Source organism: Temnothorax nylanderi, unplaced genomic scaffold (assembly GCF_030848795.1).
Source record: "Temnothorax nylanderi isolate EJ_2023f unplaced genomic scaffold, tnyl_v1.0 TNYL_tig0939_pilon, whole genome shotgun sequence".
Lineage (NCBI taxonomy): Eukaryota > Metazoa > Arthropoda > Insecta > Hymenoptera > Formicidae > Temnothorax > Temnothorax nylanderi.
The window spans coordinates 20626-46749 of NW_027250001.1; the positions used below are offsets into that span (position 1 = coordinate 20626).

Below are 26124 nucleotides of genomic sequence, written 5' to 3' on the forward strand. Positions count from 1 at the left end.
ATGAAGATGATACGCAAACACAAAATCAACTTGCGGAGGCATTAAACATGACTCACCAAGGTATTTCCAAACGTTTACATGCCATGGGAAAAATTCAAAAGGAAGGAAAATGGGTGCCGCGTGAGTTGACTGAGAGACAGATGGAAAATCGAAGAGCCACTTCCGAAATTTTGCTTTTGCGGCATGAAAGAAAGAGTTTTCTTCATCGAATTGTTACTGGCGTACATATATCTATACCCAGACAGCACACGGATATCCGATGGACATCCATAAGACGTCCTTTAAGGATATTGAGGATGTCCATAGGCCATCCGTTTAACGTCCATTGGACATTTTATGGACGTCCATAGTATATCTGTTTATGAAATTGGTAGACATACTTATATCCCTAAAACATGTCCACAGGATATCCGATGGACGTCCTATGGACATGATAAAAGGAAACACCCAGAATTGTAATTTACATTAAAAGGGTAAAAACAATTAAATATATAAATATTTTAAAATAATATATTTATTTTAAAAATTATATAAAATATATACATATATGTATGTATATATATATATATATAAATATATATATATGTATCCACACACACATACACGTATTGTTAAACATATTGCACACGCGTATTGCAAATTAATTAAAGAAAACAGCAATTTGTACAAAATAGTTATAAAAACTAATGTTGAAATTTCAATAAGGGTGTTTACTCAAATTTTGTAAAAAAAATTCTCAGATTTTCTAGAAATTTTAAAAACAAAAATGATTCAAAATGAGCAAAAATAAAATAAATTCACAAATTGCATGTGCAAATGCAAATGTTCACAATAAAGAATGTTTTTTTTATTTTGCTTCTTTTCCTGCCCTTTCTTTTGCACGTCTCAGCCAAATTTTAATGGCTTGCTCAACTTCTTTTCAATTTTCCGCTGCTTTACACAGTAGAGCACTTTCTAAATAGAAAAAAAACATAATATAGACATAATTATATATTTAAAATATAACTATAATTATAGTTATTATACAGGGTATCTCTAAAGTCTGACCCAGCCCCCTGGACTTCAGGAACAGCTTTAGATATGGAAAAATGTTTTAGATAAAATTTGTAGGATATTAAAGGGGACAGATGATAAAAATATGGAATTGACTTTGAGCGATTTTTTCAAGGCCAGGTCAATGTAATTCATGTTTTCTTTAATAAAATATTCCATTTTTTATTGCATATTCTTGCCCTTGTCAAGACGTTTTCAAAACACTATAATGAAGCTCTCTTTTATTAAGAATTTCCTGAGATATTTTAAATTTTGTTATGATATTTTTAATATAAAATATGAAATATCTCGTAAAGTATTCACTTTTTGATGACTTTATATTTTTATACGCAGAATAAGAAAAGGAATTGATTTTTGTAAAAAAATTATTTGATTGTATTTTGTAGAAATATTTAATTTTGCAAAATGCAAAATGTAAAAATTAATATTATTATTCGATTCTTTTCATTATTCTATGTAAAAAATATTAAGGTGAAGTCATCGAAAAATGAATATTTTACGAGATATTTCATATTTTATACAATATTAATAGTAGCATAACAAAATTTAAAATATCTCAGGAAGTCCTTAATGAAAGAGAGCTTTATTATAGTGTTTTGAAAACGTCTCGACAAGGGCTATAAGAATATGTAATAGATAGATAGATAGATAGATAAATGCATACTTTATTTACCCCAAGGAGTCTCAAAGGGTGTTTTAAAGGGACGTATCCAACCCTGTACATTTCATACATTCTTATTTTCATCCCTGGCCTTTGTGCGACCTTACAACTCATGTACAAACAAAAATAAAAATTAAAATCAAAACCAAAATCAATCAAAATCAAGTTCAAATCTAGATCAAGAAACAAAATTGACACATCAAAAATCGGAAAATCAATAATCCCATAATCTCCTCCCACTGATGTTTGCATGACTTCCTTCTTCCTTATTCGGCCTTTGTTTTTCCTCTCTCCTCGTCCGAGTCCATCAGCAGGCTCTCCTCTAGTTTGCTTGCTATCTCCTCCTCCGCCGATCTTCTTGGTCTCCCGCCATCCTCGTCCTTCCTTTCCTTTCTCTTTTTCTTCTCCTCTCCTTCTCTGAGTCTCCTCTCTATAGATTTGTCCTTGTCCATCTTAACCTTTAGCCTGTTCCCTGCCCTCCTTCTCGCATCTAACACCCTCCATTTATTCTCCTCGCTCCCCATCCTCACCAGCATCGTCAGCCATTCTCCTCTCTGCCCTATCACGCTTACTTCCTTCACTTCCACCCTTATTTTTAGGCCCTCTGTAAACAGCTGCTTCACCTTCTCCCAGTTCGTTCCCTTTCCTATCCATCTGCTCTTCTCTACCCTTATTATCACGTTCTTCCTTCTTCTCTCGTCATCATTCCTCTCATCATCATCGGACCACCACTTCCTTTCCTCTAACTTGCCACTGCTCTCTTCGCTATCGTCTCTCTTCCTTTTCCCTGAGCCTTGTTCCAGTCTGCGTACTTTTCTTCTCAATCTCTCAATCTCCTCTCTCTGGTCCTTTATTTCTTCCTTCAACCCTCTCATTATCTCACTTGTTTGTTCCTTTATCAACTTCTCCAGTGTCTCTTTCTCTACTATCACTTTCGCTCTTCACTCCATTCTTTCCCTATAAGAATGTGTAATAAAAAACGGGGGTTCCATTTAAAAAAACTTTGATCACATTGACTTGGCCTTGAAAAGGTCATTCGAGGTCAAGTCCATATTTTCATCATCTGCCCCCCTTTATGGGTGCGGTCAAGTCGACCTTACTAAACGCTTCAATCGCTTTTATTCCAACGCTTTCATATGACCGGTCAATGAATACTATTGAAGTTACAAACGCTAACCGAGGGGTATGGTCAAAGTGGCGCTACAAACGCTCCCAAAGTTAACTGTTGGAATAACCTACATTGCAATAGACTAATAATAAATAGAAAATGGATAGAAGAAAGAAGATAATAATATTAATGTGCGTTAATGAATTTTTCAAACCACTTTCATACTTAGATGACGAAGATGAAGATCTTGTAATAGAAAGTCTTACAAAAGATCAAAATCGAAAAGTAGAAGGTTATGTCGAGCACATAATACCATCGTTTAGCAGTGAACATTTTAAATCGCATTTTCGGTATTAATATTATTATTATTATTATTATTATATCTAATTTGTTTTATGTATATATATACTATCAAATGAAATACTTAAATTCTAAAATGTTTACATATAATGATACTTTAAAATTGAATGTTACTAGTATTCGACCTTCAACATTTGAGTATATTTTAAATGAAATTGGAGAAAGACTTCATGGCCCAGGTAATGGAATTGAAATAGTATCACCAGAAAAGCAGCTCTTAGTAGCTCTATGGCGTTTTGCGACACCAGATTCATATAAGTGAGTATATATTTATTTTTATAGTTATTGCCATTGAATGTTAATATTATATATATAACAATATTCTTTCCTTTTTCAGATCAATAATTCAAAGGTTTAATGTTAGTAAAGGTACAGGAATAACAGCTGTACGCCGTGTTGCTAAAGCACTATGTGAACTCTCACAAAGATACATATTGTGGCCCAATGAAGATGACTTTGAGGATATTGTTTATGGCTTTTCTCGTGCACGTGGTTTTCCTGATACTATAGGGGCCATAGATGGTACGCATATAAATATTCCTGCACCAAAAGAAAGTCCAGAAGCATATATAAATCGAAAGGGTCGTCATTCGATGCAACTCCAGGTAATGTTATAATAATTTTATTTATACTAATTATTTATAGGTGCTTTCTATGTACTGACACAAGTCTACACAAGTGTCGTTCTGCCTTTGTTACTCATGATAGAAGCTTTCCATCTAGCGACACAAATCGACACAAGTATTATTCTGTCTTTATTACTCATTGAATATTGAAGAAAGAATGATACTTGGGTCGACTTGTGTCGCTAGTTGAAAAGCTCCCTACATGTAAAGACGGAATAACGTTTGTGTCGACTTGTGTCACTAAATGGAAGCACTCTATCTTGTGCTTGCTTTCACATTAGAACTACGTTTGTCTTATTTTCAATATCGCCATTCCGTTAAACATTAAATTTTACTTTATCAAGGTTAAGAGCAGTTTGATACTATCAGGCACAGTATCAGGTTTCTCTTAACCGTAATGAAATTAACTAAAACGTTGGTATCACGAAACGTTGGTATGAAAGTGACACACATGCAACTCCAACTTAGAAATCATGCACAAGAATTTGTACAATCGAATTACGAATGTATTAATAAGTATCATATATGTATTAATTGTATTATTTGCTCAGAAATTATCATGTCATATTTGTTGAAGGATATTATTACATTTATGTAAATTAACAATACGTATATGAAGATTTATATATTCTGTTTAGGCCGTTTGTGATCATAGAATGTGATTTACACATATCTATGTTGGCAATGTGGGTTCAGTTCATGACTCCAGGGTTTTTCGGTTATCAGCTTTACAGCAATATATCAACAATCCAACTAAATTTCCAAATGATACACATTTAATTGGAGATGCTGCTTATGCTTTACATGAACATCTCTTAGTTCCTTATCCTAATAATGGCCATCTTACACAGCAACAAAAAAATTATAATTTTTGCCATTCTTCTACTAGAATGGTAATAGAAAAAGCATTTGGTTATTTAAAAGGACGCTGGAGAAGTCTACTACATGTCTTGGCAGTCAATGACATAAAGTTTGCTCCTTACCATATATTGGCATGCTGTGTGCTGCACAATATTTGTTTACTTCAAAACGATGAATTGGAGTTGGAAGATCGACTTATTCTAGCCAGAGAACAAGCACAAGTACAAGAAGAAGTTATTGAATGTAATAGAAATACTGCAATAATAAAAAGAAATAACATATGTGCAAATTTGAATAGACACATATAAACAAAACATATAAAAAGTAAGTTCATATAGTATATTAAGCATATGTATGTATGTATGTATACATATATATATATATATATATATATATATATATATATATATGAGAGAGAGAGAGAGAGAGAGAGAGAGAGAGAGAGAGAGAGAGAGAGAGAGAGAGAGAGAGAGAGAGAGAGAGAGAGAGAGAGTGAGAGAGAGAGAGAGAGAGAGAGAGAGAGAGAGAGAGAGAGAGAGAGAGAGAGAGAGAGAGAGAGAGAGAGAGTGTATATTCATATTTGTAATTATAATAATAAATATGCATGTGTAAATATATTATATTTTCATATATTGTTTCTTTTTAGATGATACAGTATTATATATGAAGTAAATTGTACAAGCAAGAGTAATAACAGTCTTTTTTAAACTGTTACAAGAAGAAATATATTATATGAAGTCTTATCCTTAAAAACTGCATTTATACACTATAAATACAGATCTGAAAAGAAATGGTTTAGACTATCAAAATAATTATGTAGGACATTCAAACTTGCTTGAATGTTAAAACTTTTTCCAGTATTGCCATCAATAATCAAGCGTTGGACATAATTGTTAATCTAACTAAAATATTTTCAGATCTGTATTTATAGCTAAATTTTTAGACTTTAGAAAAATCGTTTTTTTTAATATAAATTTTTAATTTTTTATTCTTATCTATAAATTTATATTTAGTTAAAAATAAATGTATATACAGGATTAAGACCCTTAAGTAGGAATTTTGGAATTTTCATATGCATAAAATTAAACATAGGTTTAATAAATAATAGGTTTATACGTTAGAAAGTTTTTTCTCTATACATACCTTTTTATATCAAATATTTTTCTTACCGTTACCAGCTTTTTCAGCATCCGCTTCAGTAACATCAAGAGTGCACATACTTTGACTTTAAGAATCATATAACGAAATTTGTGGCATGTTGTTTTTCAGGATCTTAGGCATATAAAAGCTTATATTTTTAGTGTAAGACTAATATTAATACAAGAATTTAAAAAAATTAATTTTATTTGTCCATAATTTATTGATATAAAACTTTTTATTGCGAAGATTACAATTAAACAAGTTACAATATGTACTATTATTATGTATCTAATATCACATTAATTTCTTTGATTAAATTATAATAAACTGTAAGAACACAAATTGTGATATTATATATTATACCTATAATGATATTAGCATCTTAATATCTTAAAAATAAAAACTGTAAGTAAACGGATTGCACTTTTGCAGCCTTTTTGAAAAATAGGAACTTTAAGGCATTTGACTTATATAATAAAAAAAACTATCTTATTGTACCAGTGCAACTTAAAAAAAATTAGTATAATAAAAGTAATAAAGTAATCATTGATATCATTACTGCTGAAGAAATTTTTGTAAAATATCCAGTAGTTTATCTTGTCGTAACATTGCTTCTTCATGCATTTTTTGCCGTGTAGCAGCATTTTGTTCAATCATTTTCTCCAACGTGTTATATTTCTTGCCTATAAATATAATAAACATTGATCTTAATAATACATTATTATACAATATAAATAAACATTACATTTCTAATACTTACGTTTAGGAGGTTTGTTTTCAGATGGAAGTGAACTGGATTTTCGAGTTCCACGCGCAATATCTTTTATTTCCTCATCAGAAAATGCTATAGTTGAACTTCCACTGTCTAATGTAAGAAGTGGCTCCACCCATGGTTTTTTAGTAAACATTTCATCCATAATCTGGAATTACAAAAATGTTGATTAATTACATAATGAAAAACAATTATGATAAATACAACAAATATTCTTAATAAAAAAACAAAAAGACATTTCTCACAAAATAGAATTATTCTACTCACATCTAAATATCGCCATGCTCGCCTACTACTACCACTTTTAGCGTTGTGGTCTTTGATATTTTTATATGTATTTTTTAATCCAGCCATTTTACTTTTACACTGCATGCCAGTTACATTATAGCCACTCGCAATTAGTTCGGAAGAAACCAGTTCCCAAAATTTTTTGTGTGTTGTTTTACCACTTTTAAGATGATGTTCGTTATCTGTGTAACTTGTAAGTAGTAAAAGTATTGCTTCGTGTGGCCAACGGAAACTGTCTGTAAATAAAAATACATTTTGTATTTACTTTCAAACTCATTATTTTTTATGTTTTCATAAATATATTTCCAAAATATACACAGCAAAAACTTGTCATACCTTTCTCTTGAGAATCATCTTGTACAGATGCTTGTGTTATATTTGTGACATTGTCTACATCACAAACTGTAGAAGCTGTAACATAAAATTTATGCATGTAAATCTTATAATAACTAAATTTCTATATCAGTTTATAATAATTTAATGTTAAGTTAATATTATTTGATATCTATTAATACTCACCAACATTTGCACTAATTATATTTTTAGCAACAGGATTTGGGCAAGATTCAGAAATCTGAATTGGATTCTCTAAAACCTCAGGTTCAGAAGTTTGAGAATCTACATATTTTTTTAAAAGATAAGTTGCAAATAGCAAATCTGAAAAAAAACAATTTTATATATAATATATAAAATATCTATTAATTCTCAACTACGCCTACCAAACAGTCGCAAGGTAAACTAGACCTTTGACTGTATAAGCATGTACATTAGTTTTATATACAATTAATTTATAATTTCCTTTCTTGACTTTCTTCAACCTTAAGTAGGAATTTTGGCATTTTTATATGCATAAAATTAAATATAGGTTAAATAAATAATAGGTTTATAGGTTAGAAAGTTCTCTCTCTACACATCTACCTTTTTATATCAAATATTTTTCTTACCGTTATTAGCTCTTTCAGCATCTGCTTCACTAACATCAAAAGTGTATATACTTTGACTTTGAGAATCGTATAACGTAATTTGTGGCATGTTGTTCTTCAGTACAAACTTACACACGTTGCATAACTTTCCCGCGCTTGTAAATATGAATGCGGTCAACGTGACGCTACAAATGCTTCGAAGCATAACGCTTCAGCTACATTACCTCTTCGGCAGCAGCGATGGAAGCGAGCTGGAAGCGAAATGTTATGACGTATGTATGACGTCATACCTCTTGCTAGAATGCTTTGAAGTGCTCGATTGACCGCACTCGAAACACTTCAAAGCATTTGCAGTAAGACTTTGACCGCACCCTATATCCTACAACTCTTATCTGAAACATTTTTCCATATCTAAAGCCGTTTCCGAGATCCAAGGCGCTGGGTCAGACTTTAGAGATACCCTGTATAAAGCACCGACAATACACATAAAAATTTACAAATATAAATCTATTTTCAGACAAATTTAGACTACTTATGCATTTTAATATATATTTGATGTTATCAGCAAGAGAGCAACGCAGATGTTGTAGTACAAAATATTTCTAATTGAACTGCGAAATTTACTACGTTTAGGTTGTGACCGGACGGCACGAGTTAAGCCCGATTCCGGCGGATAATATTCCTATCGAACGGTCGCCACTCGGTTTAACCTCTGACTACCGAGAAGGTAAATTCGCACCAACGCCCTGTTTCTCGCCAAGACGCTAATGTTGCTCCTGAGTTTCAGATTGATGTCCTTGCTGGATCACCGTTGCTGTATCCCGTCTCCAGATCCTCGCCTATTCGCATACTGGATAAAGGTACGTCTCGATAACTTATACTAATTATGTGCTAATATTCTTCTTTTGTTGCAGGCCCTGCCCAGGATGGATCGTCGTTGCTGCTGATCGTCTCTGGATCCTCGCTTTACATCGCATACCAGATCGCCGCTGGACAACGAGGGATCATCGCCAAGGAACAAGGTAAGTAGAAGGTAAGTGCACTAATTATATAATTAATCTTGAGACTTTGTTTAAGAATTCACTATTCTTTAATTTCAGATCGTTATTTCAGCTTTACAGATCGTTTCACAATTAATAAAGGTGCTTCACAATGGAGTCGCCACACTTCGGTGTGAATCGCGCTTTATTTGCAATAATTTTCCGCAAACACCGATTTTATTGATCACAGTGGATTAAATATCACTAATGACGATGTTCGTACAATATCTCGTAGTCGCGAGACCCAATGTCCGCGATGGTAATATACTCGATACGCACTAAGTCGCCACCGTTCTATTTCACTATCACGGATTGTTATTTCGATAATAAATTATCTCTCACTATCGTTAAGTGAGTATTTAACGCGCGATCACGCGGGAGTTCCCGATTGTATTGTACCGCCGATATCAGTTGCCGTGTTATTCTCGAGCGATATCCGTTGCTACGCGAGACATGTCCGTACTCTACCGCGATACTCGAGAGACTGCCTCGAGTCCCTTATCTCGCGCTGGCTCCCTACCATGTCGGACCATCCCTACTCCCGGGTTGTTTTCGTCGTTCGACATGACGTCACAACTTTCTCTTTTACGCCGCGCGTGATTATCACGCGTGTTCCCCGTGCCCCCCTTTCGGACGCTCGCGGGTGGAAATTTCCACGCGTAGTACTACGTAGAGGTGCCCCTCTCTCGGTGCCGCTGCACCAGGTTTTCACCTTTTTTGTTTGTACGGCGCCGTTGACGCCGACCCGTGCGCAGTGCCTCGGAGACGTCCCCGATGATGATTCCGGGTCGATTCCCCGTAGAGGATGTCCGGGTCAACTTTTGGGTGTCGGCCGTTGACGCCGACCTGCGCGCACCACCTTTGAGGTGGCCCTGATGAGGATTCCGGGTCGATTCCCCGTAGATGATGTCCGGGTCAATTTTTGGGTGTCGGCCGTTGACGCCGACCTGTGCGCACCTCCTCGGAGATGCCCCCGAACAGATTTCCGGGTCGACTTCCTGGAGAAGTCGCCCGGGTGCATTTCTGGCCGTCGGCCGTTGACGCCGACCTACGCGCATCGCCCTTGAGATGCCCCGGAACAGGTTTCCGGACCGACTTCTAGGAGAAATCGTCCGGGCGTCCTTCTGGTGGTCGGCCGTTGACGCCGACCCTATAGGCGGGTGTCCCAGGTTCTCGAGAGACGATCCCGAGACTCCGTTCCTGGGGAAGAAGTCCCCTTTTTGAGCCGATGCTCCGCCGACGACGCCGACCATGTAGGCGCGTGTCCTAGGTCCGGATGTTGCTCCTCCGGCCCTCTGCTCCTGGAGATTGTTGTGGTTCACCCTATACTCGCACGACATGTTTAGCTGACCTAATTCGGCCGAAAAGAAATGTCCTACACCAGTGAACCATCACATAATGACAAATCAAATTTCTTTATTTGGTCAACGACCCTATATCAACTTACTCTATATCGATGCCGTCTCGGCTATGTCCGCAAAAAATGAAAATGTTGCCATATGGGCGCGCAAGACTTACAATCTAACTTAATATTTAGGCAGAAAAAAAATGGCCATATGGGCAATGCGCAAATGGGTAATCCGAGTGGTTGCCTGGATTTGACGCCCACTCCTCACAACGAGTTCCTCCTTCGTGCTCGCCGGGAGATTTGATCTCATTTTGCACCTGATGCGTTCTCCGTCGCGCAGGCGTCGTTTTTTCCTAACCGGGACATAATGGAATACGCGAGTTTGTGCGCCCCAGCCGCTGCCTGGGCTTCCACAGCCGTCGAAAGTCGGCTCGGTTGTTACCTCCGCCTTCTCATGCGTTTCCCGCAGAGTGTCACCCGCTCTCGGCTGCTCCCCCGAAGTGAGCGGCTGCAAGGTTAGGTTGTGACCGAACTTGTAGTCTTGAATCAAATTAACTTACTTGAATTGAAATAATACAGTCGCCACTCTGTTTTGAACGCTTACACAGAACGTGTATGCCCGTCAACATTAATGACAATGAGCTCGTTTGCTTCCTTCCTTCCAGAATATGTTATCTTCACGCAGCTCAGCTCAGACGTTCCTCAGACGATGTTAATTCAAAGTCCTTCACTCGCGTTCGCGTAGCGTATATGATATCCGGATAATAGGATAGGAATATTTAATAATTTACCAATCTGTATTGAATTAACAATAACAAGATATATTTTAAGACTTTGGTACATAGGTACGCAATTGTCAAAATGGAAAGCGTTTCCAACAGCTATCGACAATGCCAGTGCCGAGTCTTTATCCCCGCGACGAGTCGGATATATCTAACAATATAATTGTTGCTTAACAACCGTTCGCTGTACGAAAGATATTTATAAGTACGCAGAGTCGCGAACTAATCTTTCCCATAAACGAGTACCCGATCGTTAATATTCACGCTAAGACAATTCTTCGAAACTCGATTTACGCGTTGCTCTCTGTGCACTCCGCGATCGGGTTTCGATTCGCGAGCGCGGTTGGCTGGTACAGCCTTGTAAAAAGGACTCGGCAATCAAGGTATTGGTGAGAGGAACGACTACGAAGAGATGCGGTATTGGTGGTATCGAAAATTTAATGTGTTACTGTGTCGAGGTATCGAGAAGTTCTGAGGCGAGCGGTATTCACAATAGGTATCTAGGCGGTAATTGCGAGCGCGCGAAGAGAGGGAAGGTTCGCCGAATAACGCGAGTATTTCCGAGGAGAAATTCGGGTAACAGGTAGCTGTCGCGGAATACGTCGGGTCCGACAAGGTCTCGCAGATCAACAACAGGAACGAAAACACGGCGAGCAATACAATCTAACGCTCGAAATCAACGGATGGGGCGAGAGATATTTCGCGATTCCTGAACATACCGCCCGCCTCGAATGCTTACATTCGAAACGAGAATTATAATACAGTGAGAACTTACGTCTAAATACATAATAAGCTTAAATCTAAAGACAGAGTTTATACAATGAAAATTAATTCTAAATACATTGGCGCTTTATATTTATACATATGTACATCTCGGTGTCGTGACCGGGAGATGGGTCGCATCACGGCCGCGAACCGCCCGCCTTGACCGCTTCCTTTTCGGTTTCGATATTGATATCGATCGGCAGGAAACACAGCTTGACAATGGGTCGCTTATATTCGGAGCGTGCGGTTTTGACGGTAACGACGCGTGTCAGCCCATCATCCCCGGGATGACAGACGGTAATACGTCCGAGTTCCCAATGACTTGGGGGGGGGGGCGGATTACGTAAGAGAACGATCTGCCAACTTTGGCCAGGTTGTGGATAACGCGCCACTTCGAGGCGTTGTTGGAGCGTATGCAAGTAGTCGCTCACCCAAGACCTCCAAAAGCCTTCAGTAATTTTTTGTACGAGTTGCCAACGCGAAAGCCGATTCTCAGCGATGTCGAGCACGCTCGGTTCCGGAATTACGACAAGATTGGCACCGATCAAAAAATGACCGGGCGTAAGGGCGTTATAATCGTCGAGACTCTCGGACATTGATGAAGTCGGCCGCGAATTTAAACATGCTTCGACTCGGCACAATAGCGTATTCATCTCCTCGTACGTCAGCGTGTGGGAGCCTACGCATCGCTTTAAGTGATATTTGACGCTACGGACTCCTGCCTCCCATAATCCGCCGAAATGTGGAGCCGCAGGAGGGAGGAAATGCCACGCTATCTGATCGCCTGTTAATCGGTTCAAAAAATTGGGATCGCGCACGGCAGCGTTACAAGCGGCGACGAGCTCTCGTTCGGCGCCCTGAAATGTCGTACCATTATCGGAGTACATGCTATGTGGACGTCCGCGTCGAGCTGTAAATCTGGTAAACGCCGCGAGGAAAGCTGCCGAGCTGTAATCGCTTACTAACTCGAGGTGAATCGCTTTCGTTGTCATGCAAATGAATAAGGCGATGTAGGCTTTGTGAGCCTTATGACCGCGTCCTTTCGCAGATCGTACGAGTATCGGTCCGGCATAATCGACTCCGGTATGTTCGAAAGCTCGCGAAGATCGATTAACTCGAACGTCTGGTAAGTTGCCCATGAGTTCCGCCGGGACGATAGCCTTTTCGCGAGCGCATTTAACGCAGCGGTATAGAACCGCTCGTACGGTTGCTCTAGCGCGCAAAATCCAGAATTCGGTACGGAGGTGAGCGAGAGTAATGTGCGGGCCTCCGTGGAGTGTGGTATGGTGAGCATGCGATATGATGAGAGATAACAAAGGATGAGACTGCAGGACGATTGGATGTTTGGCTGAATCGGGGAGCTCGGACTTTTGAAGCCGCCCTCCGACTCGGATGAGGCCATCGGTGTCGAGATACGGGTTAAGCGCGACAAGTGAGCTTGATTTGGAAACGCGACTGTTTGCTGTTAGACTCGCAGTTTCTTGCGGAAATGTTTCACCCTGAATCTCCTTGAGCCAAAAGATCTTGGCAGTTTGAATTTCGTGTGGAACTAATGCGAGCGATAGATTGACCTCCGCACTGCTATCCGGTATGGAATTGAGGCGAGAACGAAGGATCTTGGCGAACCGCATGAGATACGCCGTCACGCGCAGAAGCTGAGTCCACGAGGAATAGCGAGTCGCGAGATCCCACGGTTCGATAGCACGCGCGACGCAAGCGTGCACGACGACTCGGTTTTCCCGTGATATTTCAGATTCGATTGGCGACGAGCATGACGTCGGCCAGTGTTCAGGGGATTTTTTAAGCCAGGAGGGCCCCGACCACCACAGGGCGCAATCGGCAAGTTCACTAGGGCGCAAACCGCGAGATGCGCAGTCGGCGGGATTATCCGCCGTCGGAACATGGTGCCAGATTGCTTTCGGTAAAAGCTGTTGCACTTTGGCTACTCGATTAGCAACGAAAACTTTCCATCGTGATGGAGACTGCTTGAGCCACGCTAATACAATACGTGCATCTATCCAACAGTGATATCGGAGATTGGGAATGTCGAGATTCGAAAGAACGAAGGACATCAACTGTGCGAGCAGTAACGCGCCGCAAAGCTCGAGTCGCGGTACGCTTATTGTTTTGATTGGAGCGACCTTTGATTTCGCGACGAGTATGCAAACGATAACGGGGCCGTTTCTCGGTACGAGACGGAGATATACGACCGCGCCGTAAGCCTTTGTCGACGCATCCGAAAACCCGTGAATCTCACAATCAGCGATGTTAGAACCGTAGTTTGTCCAGCGAGGAATCGATATAAGTTTGAGACGCGGTAATTGACTGTGATATTCGCGCCATTGTTCTAGGAGATCACCGGGCAACACGTCGTCCCAATCGCATTTTAGGGCCATAGGCGTTGCATGAATATTTTCGCGACAACGATAACGGGGGTCACCCATCCTAACGGGTCGAACAATTTAGCGATGGTGGAAAGCACCGCACGTTTCGTCTGCCCCGGGTTCGGTGGGGTCGTTACGCGGAAGTGGAAAGAATCGCTTTCGGGATTCCACGCGACGCCTAATATCTTTAGAGGCTCGTCGGCGTGTAGATCCTTATCGCGCGCGAGACCATGATCTGAGGGATCAATGTCGGAAAGCAACTCGGGACAATTACTTGCCCATTTGCGTAACCGGAAGCCGCCCTTTGCCAAGAGAGCAATCAACTGATCGCGAATTTTAAGCGCGAGTTCACGGTTGTCCGCTCCGAACGTACAGTCGTCGACGTACGTTAAGAGAAGCAAAACTAGAGCGGCCAGCGGAAATTCGTCTCCGTGATCCTTTACGAGCTGTAGCAGGACGCGAAGCGCGAGGTACGGGGCGGAGGCAGTGCCGTATGTTACGGTGAGCAACCGGTAATCCGCGACTGGATCGGAGGGCGACGAGCGCCAGAGAATTCGTTGGTAGTCTACGTCGCGATTATCGATTAGAATTTGCCGGTACATTTTAGCGATGTCGGCAGTAAAGACAAACTGATGCTGACGCCATAACAGAATGACGGCGGCAAGATCCCTTTGTAGTTTAGGACTGATTAGCAAATGATGGTTCAACGAGGTACCGTTCGATGTAGCGCAGGAAGCATTAAATACAACCCGAAGCTGAGTGGTGACGCTGCTCTCACGAAAGACAGCGTGGTGCGGAATATAATAGACTTGAGAGTGACTCGATTGTGAGTCGGTATCGCTAACTTTCGTCATATGACCGAGCTTCTCGTATTCGTCGAGGAATTCGCGATATAACGCGGCTTTATTTTGTTCGCGAAGAAGTCGACGCTCCGAGCGAACTAAACTTGCTAACGCGGTAAAGCGGGATTCGCCAAGATCTATAGAGGGGCCGGTTTTGAACGGTAGCCGAACGACGTATCGTCCCTCCGGCGTGCGAGAATGAGTAGCGGCGAAATGCTCTTCGCACTGTTGCTCTTCGGGACTTAAATGCGTTTTATGAGGGACTTCTTCGATCTCCCAGAAGCGGCGAAGATCGAGATCCAGGTTTTCAAGGATTGTTCCGTGATGAATGTGAACGGAATCGGGATGGAGGGATTGAGCTGGAGCGATAGGCCCGGAAAGTATCCAGCCGAAAGCGGTATTTTGCGCGATAGGCTCGCTTGCATTTCCTTTACGGACACCGTCTAATATAAGCATGCCGTATAAATCAGCTCCGATAATTACATCGATTGGATCAGAGCTCATGGGATTCCTATCCGCTAGCGTTAGGTCAGAGATATGCGCCCATTGTGACGTCGATTGAACGCGATTCGGTGCGTACTTTGACAGCGATGTGACTATATACGCGGTCGTCGAGAATGCAGGTTTGTCGCCGAAAGAGGCGGTTACACAAATATGTGCGGCAGAATGCGACAACGATTGCGATTCTCCGATTCCGGTAATACGGGTAGTTTGCTTCACTTTCGCGAGACGCAACCGCTGAGCGATATTTTCCGAAATTAAAGTCGCGACGGAACCTTGGTCGAGCAAAGCGCGGGCATAAACGAAGCGACCTTGTGGAGAGTAAACACGAACTCGAGCGGTTGCCAAAAGTACGGTTGACTTCGGCGTCATCGTATTCGAAATTAAATGAGACGCGATTTCGTTAGCTGTCGATTTCGGTAGCTCGGTACTCGTTGATTCGACGGTAGGAGCGGACTCTACGCTAGCCTGCTTTGCATCGTCCGTGAAATGCAGTAGGGTGTGATGTCGCTTATAACACGTTTTGCAGGATCGCGCGCTTTTACAATCCTTCATCGAATGTTTACACCCGAAGCAATTGATACAACGATTCTCTTTCTTTACATATTCGTATCGTTGCGACGGAGTATACGCTAAGAATGACGGACATTGATATAGTAAGTGCGAGGATTTGCACAGCGGGCACGCAAGGTTCGCAGTGGTTGTCGAATGAGAAGCGATCGATTTCGATTTAGACGACGGTTGAGATGTCTCGGATTTCGGAGGCGAGATTGCTTCGAAAGCACGGATACGCGATTCTAAAAATTTATCCAACTCGTCATATGTCGGGTAATCGACGGTCTCGCTCAACTGTAATTCCCACGCTTTCCGGGAAAATTTGTCTAATTTTTGCGAGATCAGAAATACGAGGATATCGCTCCACGTATCGACGGGACGATCGAGATTTTTGAGCGCTTGAACTGAGGCATTCGCTTTGTCACGCAGATTCTGAAGGTCTTTGAAGGTTTCGGACGCGAGCTGTGGCAACGAAAGTAACGTTTGCAAATGACCGTTAATCAACCGACGTTTGTTCTCATAACGCGACGTAATGATATTCCATGCCACGGTAAAATTCGCGTCGGTAATCGCGAGATGGTTGAGCGCGCTACTTGCATCTCCCGTTAAACTTGAGCAGAGATAATGCATCCGATCTACATTAGAAATATTGCGATTGTCGATAATCATCGATTTAAAACGATCGCGAAAGCTTTCCCAGCGGTCGAAAGATCCGTTGAAGGTCGGTAGGTTGATCCGCGGAAGCTGAGGCGTCGGACGGTGGATGAAATCTGAAGCGTGACTTACGTTAAGGTCGACCGCGTCCATGTCAGAAACCTTGGCCAGTACCTCGGACATGTAGTCAAGCGCCTCGTCGAAATGGTCCTCACAGGATTGGAAAAAGTCGGCGGAGAAGTAAGGCAGATCCTTGGCCGTGCTGACGTCGAGGGATGCCCGGATCCGCGCATCCAAGTCCCGTGATTCAGAGAACTTCTCCTTGAGGGCTGTGATTCGGGCCTGCGCCACCGCCTTGGTCATCTTGGCTTGACCCAGTTTTTTGAAATTGGTCAGGGCGCGAGCTATTGAGCCCATCAGTTGGTTCTGCTTTGCCATGAGCTCGTCTGATACGGGTGCCATGGTGAACGGGTATCGTCACTCTGCCCTTCGACGGTCGTAATCGATAATCTTCTTCTTGACTCCGAATCCGGCTCGAAGGACCAAAATGTGCACTCCGCGATCGGGTTTCGATTCGCGAGCGCGGTTGGCTGGTACAGCCTTGTAAAAAGGACTCGGCAATCAAGGTATTGGTGAGAGGAACGACTACGAAGAGATGCGGTATTGGTGGTATCGAAAATTTAATGTGTTACTGTGTCGAGATATCGAGAAGTTCTGAGGCGAGCGGTATTCACAATAGGTATCTAGGCGGTAATTGCGAGCGCGCGAAGAGAGGGAAGGTTCGCCGAATAACGCGAGTATTTCCGAGGAGAAATTCGGGTAACAGGTAGCTGTCGCGGAATACGTCGGGTCCGACAAGGTCTCGCAGATCAACAACAGGAACGAAAACACGGCGAGCAATACAATCTAACGCTCGAAATCAACGGATGGGGCGAGAGATATTTCGCGATTCCTGAACAGTTACGAATGTTCGATATCTTTTTCTAGCACTTCAGGAATATTGTGTGCTTTTATAACTATACGCGCTTAACACTCTCATTTGTCGATATTTTTTCTGGATTGATAGCTTCAATCATCTACTTTTTCGTATCTGCGAATACTTTCTGATCAAAGAACGCAAGCGCAAAAGCTTCAGGACTTAAGTATTGTTTATGTATGAGAATAGAGAGTTCGAATTGTATTTGAATAAGGGAGATGAAAGAACAGTACATAGAAATATTTCGTAAATTCAAATGTTATAATCATGAATAACTTTAGATAAAGGTTCGTTAATACATTGCGTAATAGCAGCAGAAATGAAAGTGTTATAAAGTATTAAACACAGTGATTAATCATAATATGAAATACATAATTCACAAGATTCAATAAGCAGTAGTAAATGAACACAAATTCAAATAAGTATAAACTTTCAATATAATCGCTGTAGGAATTCAAAGATGATTTCATTGAGTAAAGATAAAGCATTGGTATGTAAATATCCTTCTCAATATAAATATTGATATCTTCAACCGGAAAGAAATACTTCAAGGCCACAATCTAAATACCTTGCTTAATATACACATTAAGACTACTCAGAATATTAATTCGAAGGACTGTGTTATTTGATTAAATCATCGTTGATTCCTATTATGATAAACTAAAGAAATAAACAGGTGTTTTCGAGCAGTATTAAGCCGCAGTAAAAGAGATTCACATAACATGCATATATAAACAATATTAAGTTCAAAAGTTGGCTCGAGATAATAATATAATTAATATCTTTGATTTGAATAATATGCTAATACGAGAAATATTTCAATAAGAAATATACGCTAACTCTAATGATACTTGTAATGAGAAAAAAAACACAACGCTGAGAATAATACACACGAGAATAATATCTAAATTAAACGCAGATACAAATAGTATTCGACAGAAAACGTAAAAGATCTTAACATTTAAGATGTACACAGAAGCCAGTAATCTTTTATTAACGTAAATATGTGTGAACAGATTATTGCAAGTTTCTGTAAAAGATATTCTTTAATCAGTTTAACTAATTAAGCAAGTATTCTCAAAACATATAAAGGAATATTAATTTATTTGATATTAAATAATCCGCTGGCTCGGATTTAATCTCTTTTATAATCTTTCGATCTTTCAAATTACATTCTTCGGAATAATGCGCATAAAGGAAATAGGATACTCTTGCACCGAAGTGCCTCATCGAGACGTCTCTGAGAATGCTGTAATCATGAGGATGATTACAGAACTACTCGTGTATGCATATACTGAAATACCGGTATTATCAAAGGTACCTTACCTCAGGAAGGTCACAAAGCCGACATGTTCCGAGGGGAACAGAAAGAGATCAACATTTGATCTTGATAGCCTCTCTCCTTTTTACGACCGCGTTGCGTGTAACGCGAACGCGGTGGCCATCCACTTGGCGAATGCCACTCGTTGCTGATTTCGGCTATTGAACGAATCGTTTCTCTAAAGAAGATTTCAAGGAATCTTCTTCTCGCTTCGGATTTCCCACGAACGGGAGGATGCTCGGGATACCGAGTCTCTTTGTTATAGAAGGATCTACTTCCTTCTCGAATGTTCTAGATCTAGCGTATCTACGCTTCGTTACGTGCTCACTCGTCGAGCTTCTAAAGAAGAATGACGACACGCTCGTTGCCGGAAGGGCGTTAACGTTAACCACGAGAGCGCCACGCAGTGACACGCATGCGTGATATTGGAACTGCCGCGCTGACATCGGCTTTGCATTTTATGACTATAGTGTGTTTACGGGAGGTCGATAAAGAAGCAAACGGAATTATTGATTCTACTCGTCTACATTATCATCCTGTTTTTTATTCTAGGAAGCTCTGATCTTCCTTACCATTAATTCAAATATCCTCTAGATTTTAAACAAGTATAAATATTATTAGGTAACGTTAGCCACAAAAAATTGATTGTTTTTAATAAAAACATGAAATCTTTTAATTTTTATTCTTCTTTTGGCTCTAAACATACTACTATAACTTTCGTAGCCCATACATAATTTTTTCCAGCTGATCAAGCAATAAATGCAATAACTATTTATTTTTATTTTTTAGTTATTAACAATTTACCTAATTGTTTAAATGAGACGTATAAGGTCTCAAACGATGCAGAAAAGCAAGACACACATATTAAAAAAAGAAAAGTGCTTTAGGCCGGATTTTTGTGGAAAATACGCTTTAAAAACCAATGTTAATGGAATAAACAGTTTAATACAAGAGAACTCAAATGTTTAAAAATCCGGGGGCACGGGTTTTCGTTATCCAATCGAGCTGAGTTTTGGCAGGAATTATTTTTTTGCGAATTGGAAACATTCTAGGGGGTGCCGCAAAAAAAATTTAAAACAAAATTTTTTTGTCGAGTAAATACAATATATAAGGACCACCCTAATATATATATATATATATATAATAAATTCGTATAGATAACAATCTAAGATCTAAGACATATGTTACGCTGCACACACATACACACACACACACACACACACACACACACACATATTTCCTTTTCTTTTTATTGTCTTGTTTTATCGCGATGCGAGGGAGAGGTAGAGGCCGAGGAAGAGGCAGAGGCAGAGGCAGAGGCAGAGGTAGAGGAAGAGGAAGAGGCGGAGCTGGTGAAGAAAAAAATATATCGAGCATCAACATATATATTATTACTAAAAATAATCTTCAATAAATAATAAAGTAACAATTAATATCTATATTTTATTTATGCATAGCTCTCTCTACTCCTAAATCTAACTCCTAAATCCTTTCCTTCCTGAATTAGTGTTTATAAATATTTATTTCATTTTATTTATAATTTTTACATTTATAAATAAATAAATATATAGTATATATATATTTTTTTAATATGCATATATATACATATATATGCATATTTAAAAGTTATAAATATAAAAATTGTAAATATGATTAAATAAATATTTATAAATATGACGTAGCGCATCGTCGACTTGGCAGTCGGCGAGGCACGAGACACGATACCCGAAATGCGTGGCATATCGTGGCAACGTCGCATATAGCCGGCGCGTGCCGCCGCGGCGGCAGCATATCCCCTCCAGCTGGGTAGTTCGGACACGAACCACCAAAGACCGACAATATCGAAAAGTGGATGTATACATAGCACGGACATGAACCAAATTCATCGACAGTATCGAAAAGTGGATGTGACTCGTAGTTCCAGTTCCTGAAAGTGGATGTGTGGCGCTACTGTACGGCCTAGCAAAAGCGTCCCAAGAAAATCGCCGTCATTGCGCCTCTCATCCTTCTCTCTGACGTGACCACAGATTAATGACATAGCCAATGGCCCCTCAAAAGTCGAGACCAGCATTTCCGTGCTTTGATTACCGACACACTTTGCCCCTTACCGACAGACTTTGCCCCTAGGATTGAGTCCGGACTAAATCACATTACAGACTTTGCCCCTGGTGCGAGTCCGGACTAAATATACCCGATTTTACCTACAGACTTTGCCCCTGGTGCGAATCCGGACTAAATATACAGTGATGCCAGATTTCAGCAGTGATGTCAGATGCTCGACGCTCGGTCAGCCGCGAGCCGGGCGTCGCCGGCGAGAATCGTGCTGGGCTTCTTTATTAATATCTCGGCGCTTGCGCTCGCGCGCGCGCGCACACCTAGGTCTTGTCGTACTTATTAATTAATTACTTATGATATTTATTGTATATATATATATATATATATGAAGCTGAGACCGAGGATTAATAAACAATACTATTGTTATTATATAATAATAAAGAAAACTTATTTTGTAATTTGAAAATAATTTCTTATTTTTTTATGAGCAAATCGTTAACTTTTCTAAAGTTGTTAGAAAATATGCGAATAATGTTAATGATTCCCTTATAGAAAAATACACTCAACCCATAGAAAAACCCTTAAAGTTGGGTGTGATTTCGGACCGCCAATAGAACGTTAACCATTTAAATGATGGTTAACCTTCTATTGGCGGTCCGAAATCACACCCAACTTTAAGGGTTTTTCTATGGGTTGAGTGTATTTTTCTATAAGGGTTGTCAAATAATTTTCCTAGTTTATATGTATTACATAACAACTCATTTGCCTAATAAAATAAAAATGCAAAAAAAGTTAGAAAAAAACCAGGACTCGAACTTGAGACCTTCAGCATTCTAGCCGATCGTCTTACTCGCTCATCCACGTTTACTATTAGAAAATTGCTTCTACCGGCTTGATAGATTACGCACATGGAAACTTTAAGCAATTTTATTTCATTAATTATTTGACATTGGCACAAGTTACTATGTCTTGTAAAATACATATAGTAAAATTAAAGGACAAACTTTTGCAATAACAGTTCTGTGTATTTCACTTTTACGAATAGATTACGTACATATTGTTGCTCAACGGAAACCGCGAGAAGGTGGTGCTCTTCCGTCATGAGATAATGTAAAAAATTAGTTTTTTTAACATTGCAATAATTTTAATATGTACACTCAGAAAAAAGTGTAGCATCAGATAGTACAATTATGAAGATCTCTTCTACAAATAATAGTACAAATAGGGACAGGGATAAATTGTAGTAAATGAGTCTAAAAAATTGTTCTAAAAAATTATTCTCAGATTGTCTGAAATCAATTGACAAACTGTTTAAGACTGTAAAATATTATAATATTAATTCGCGCGTTTGTTTCACAGAATCACAGTTTTTGTGTTTGCATGTGACAAAATAAATTTGCTACAAAATTGTAGTTAACCGGTGTATTTCATATTTTCTATTACATTACAATTTAAAGTTACTTATCTGACAAAATAAGGTCTACAATATTGTGTTAACTTTTTCCGAGAGATTTTTCTCAGTGTATAAATTAAAAAATATATAAGTAGATAAAGCTCGTATGTCTTAGATAAAACAAGGACAAGAGCCAATAACCGAACAACAGGATTCTAAATAATATAGTTTAATATTCCGTCAAAATAACTGGGACGTTTCGTGCTTTACAAAGACTTTTTCAATCAATCAAATAAATCCCTCTAATTAACTGTAATACATCATAATAATCCCGTTACATAAAAAATCCGTCGAGAGATGAAATAAATTAAAAGGAAGTTTAACATCATAAAATTAACATTAATTAATAATTATAGCATTTTTATTATGGAATTTATCCTCTCTATTGATTTAAATCATAGCGGTCGTTTTTTTTACTTTCTTAATAATTATAACACAGGCACACAAAAAAAAAGTGTTTTGGCCGAGACACTACACTAGTGTATTCCCATGTACTTTTTCCCGCTGAATCCGAATCCGAAGTCAGAATTGTCAGATTAGCTAAAATTTATGAGATAACCACAAAAAAATGCTGAAAAACACGAATTAAAGGCAAAAAAAATTGTTTTATTGTGGTTATCTCATAAATTTTAGCCAATCTGACAATTCTGACTTCGGATTCGGATTCAGCGGGAAAAAGTACATGGGAATACACTAGTGTAGTGTCTCGGCCAAGACACTTTTTTTTTTGTGTGCCTGTGTAATTATAGTATACAAATTACATGGAGTTATTAAGAAGCCACATCAAGTTGAAAGCCCAAAAAACCTTCCCCCGAATATTACTGTAAAGAATTTATTGCGAAAAAACCCTGACTGAGATAATATTTTTTCGCAATAAATTCTTTACAGTAATATTCGGGGAAAGGGGGGATGTTAGATACGATTTGTATCAGCATCAAAAATTAAATCGATTTGCGATTTATTTAAGTGAATTTACTGTTCTAACGAAAAACTGTGTTTCAAGACCGACAATTCGTTGGCGCGCAGTTTAGTTGGAAATAGTATTAGAAATTCACACGGAAATTATTTGCTACTTAGATCCTAGCTCGGACTTGATGGCGTTCTTATATTATAATTAATTTAATGTCAAATATACAGTCTTAATAACTAATTTTTGAAGGAAATTTATAGTTTTCAAAGGAAGAAAATTCTCGAAATTATCGATGATTATACGTGTTATAAAGTGAAGAAAAAGTTTCTTGAAATTTGTATAAAACACGTCCAGCATGCAGATGAACATTGGTTTGACCAGAACAACGAGTGTTATCCACATAGAATCCAAATGTTAGACTTTATGTTAAGAGTTAAAATATATGCAATTGCAAAAAAAATAACACTGGAGGAAGAGAAGGAATAAATACAGCATCTAGAAGATCAAAAGAAATTAAGACAAAATGTCAAAAACTGAGAAATATAAAACCTATGTAAAATCGTCTATTATGGCCCAACTTATTATGACTCAAAGTTTTCCACTTAAATTAATTTTTACATTTTAAGCATAAAGTCGACCGTCGTAATAAGTAATGTTAAAATGCATTCTGCGCTCGCCGCAGTGACTACTGTCAAAATGCCATGCATTCTGCGCTCGCCGCAGTAAAATGCATTCTGCGCTTAGCGCTGTTTATAATGTGCAAATAAAATATACGCTCGCTCATCTATCTGCATTAGTGTCATCTTGTGCACTGTGTTCATACAAGAATTCGTGCAAATGGAGTAAATTGCTACCTATATGTGCACATGGGTATCTTACCGTTTAGAGTACAAAATATCTATAATCTAATGGGTAGATATGATTGCAACCCGTCTGTAATACAGCAGCGTGTTTATAATCCAGTAAGTAAATTAATAGCAAATTGTTGCCAATTTGGCATTAAACTCACTTACAAAGAACTTTGCCCATTTTTATAAAGGTTTTAGGCCCCTCGCGTCTAGTAACGAGACTTAAAATGAAAGATTATTGTTAGAGGATCGAAATATTTCTGTATAAACATAATCCTTTATTGTAAGTTAATACCGTTCAGAGATACACTCTTTGAAAGATTAGAAAAATGTACAAAATGGCTTTGTTTCATTCGATTTTTCGACGCCCCAGGCATCTCCTTGTGATGACGGATAATAAACTATTTTAATATATCAATTGAAGTACTTTATACAAATAAATTTGTTACTACTGATCCAGCTAATTGCAAGTTTCTGGATGTGAGTCAGGGATATTCAAAATAATTGATTGTAGCCATTACCTACCACTATCACCACGGAGAAATGTCCTGGATGCCGAGAAATCGAATGAAAGAATGCTATAAAGTATATTTTTTTAATGTTTCAGAGAGTGTATCTCTAACCATCAATGTCGACTTAGAGGATTATGTCTGTAGAATATTCTGATCCTCTAACAATAATTTTTTATTTTAGCAAAGTCTCGTTGTTAGACGCGAGGGTTCTAAAATAGACAGGGTTCTTTGGGGCAAATCCAATTATCAATAAAGTAAAATGTGATATAAAATAATGTAAAATCTCATAAAGTGAGAGAATGTAAATGTAATGTTTTATTATAAAATAACAATAAATATTTTAAAATTGAAAAATCTTCCTATACTTATCTTCCCGATAAATCATGTAATGGTCATCACCTGCGATGATGTTTAAAACTTTCAAAGAACTTTGTTCCCAATTGCAAATAACACTTAATATAATACTAAAAAGCAACGTACATTAAAATAATGTTTAACGCATTACATTTGTTTTGCTTTTTCACTTAACTTTTGCATATACTTACAATAGATTGGGCAGTAAAAATAAAATCAATAACTCAATAACATAAATGTTTTGTCGTTTATAGATCTTCACAAGTTCGAATTCCATTTCAACGATGACAAAATTTTTTCCTGTTCATATTTTTTATTGTTTCTATCGTATATCGACTGATATCTTTCGGGAGATCGTATCTCAAAAACTGTCACTTTACAGGATTCGTAAATTTTTGTTTTGTTGATAAGCAACAAACAAGATAGTTTGCTTTACTGTTCAAAAGTATAGTGATTTGGAATTAAAATACAGCTTTATATATATATTGTTTAATTTGATATTATTCGTGGGAAACAAACGCAAAAACGCAATTTTTATAGATACGACGCACTTCAAAATTGTAATCAAAGGAACAAGATACGACATATTTATTTTTAAATAACATTTATTATTGTCATTTAAAAATAAATATGTCGTATCTTGTTCATTTGATTATAATTTTGAAGTGCAAATTTGTCGTATCTACAAATACGAGAAAATGCGAGAAAATTTCGACAATTATAATTCATTTTTGGTAATCTATTTCAAGATAGGATGTAGACGTGTGTGTGAAGCTAGCGTCTCATTTTGCGAAAACTCACAAATTATTGAGAGTTCTGACTGTAACCGTACGGAGGTATGTTTTTACCCCTTTATCAACTTATTGTCTCCCGACACGGTCGCCACTCGATTTTACCCCGAAAACCGAGAAAGGATTAACCGGTAAGTATCTGATTTTCCCAACCTTTCGACGCCTCGCTGATTCCCCTTCCTTTTTCTGCTTCAGATCGCCTGTGTTCGCCGCCGGATCTAGGATCACCGCTGGACCACGG

The 26124-nt window shown here is 38.7% G+C and overlaps 2 protein-coding genes and 1 pseudogene across 2 annotated transcripts; 1 reads left to right on the forward strand and 2 right to left on the reverse strand.

The window, feature by feature from the left end:
- Positions 1–2679: 2679 nt before the first annotated feature.
- Positions 2680–4977, forward strand: LOC139786026 (uncharacterized; annotated as a pseudogene).
- A 6887-nt stretch (positions 4978–11864) lies between these two features.
- Positions 11865–13799, reverse strand: LOC139786027 (uncharacterized). The gene has a single exon (XM_071725189.1). The coding sequence runs from the start codon at positions 13797–13799 to the stop codon at positions 11865–11867; it is 1935 nt and encodes a 644-aa protein (XP_071581290.1).
- A 314-nt stretch (positions 13800–14113) lies between these two features.
- On the reverse strand, positions 14114–17125 carry LOC139786028 (uncharacterized). The gene has a single exon (XM_071725191.1). It carries the CDS (start codon positions 17123–17125, stop codon positions 14114–14116), a length of 3012 nt encoding a protein of 1003 aa, XP_071581292.1.
- Between the last annotated feature and the right edge of the window lie 8999 nt (positions 17126–26124).

Excerpts from the sequence above, each read along its gene's own strand:
- LOC139786027 (XM_071725189.1), bottom strand. The coding sequence starts at position 13,799 with ATGTCCTTCGTTCTTTCGAATCTCGACATTCCCAATCTCCGATATCAC.
- LOC139786028 (XM_071725191.1), bottom strand. The coding sequence starts at position 17,125 with ATGGCACCCGTATCAGACGAGCTCATGGCAAAGCAGAACCAACTGATG.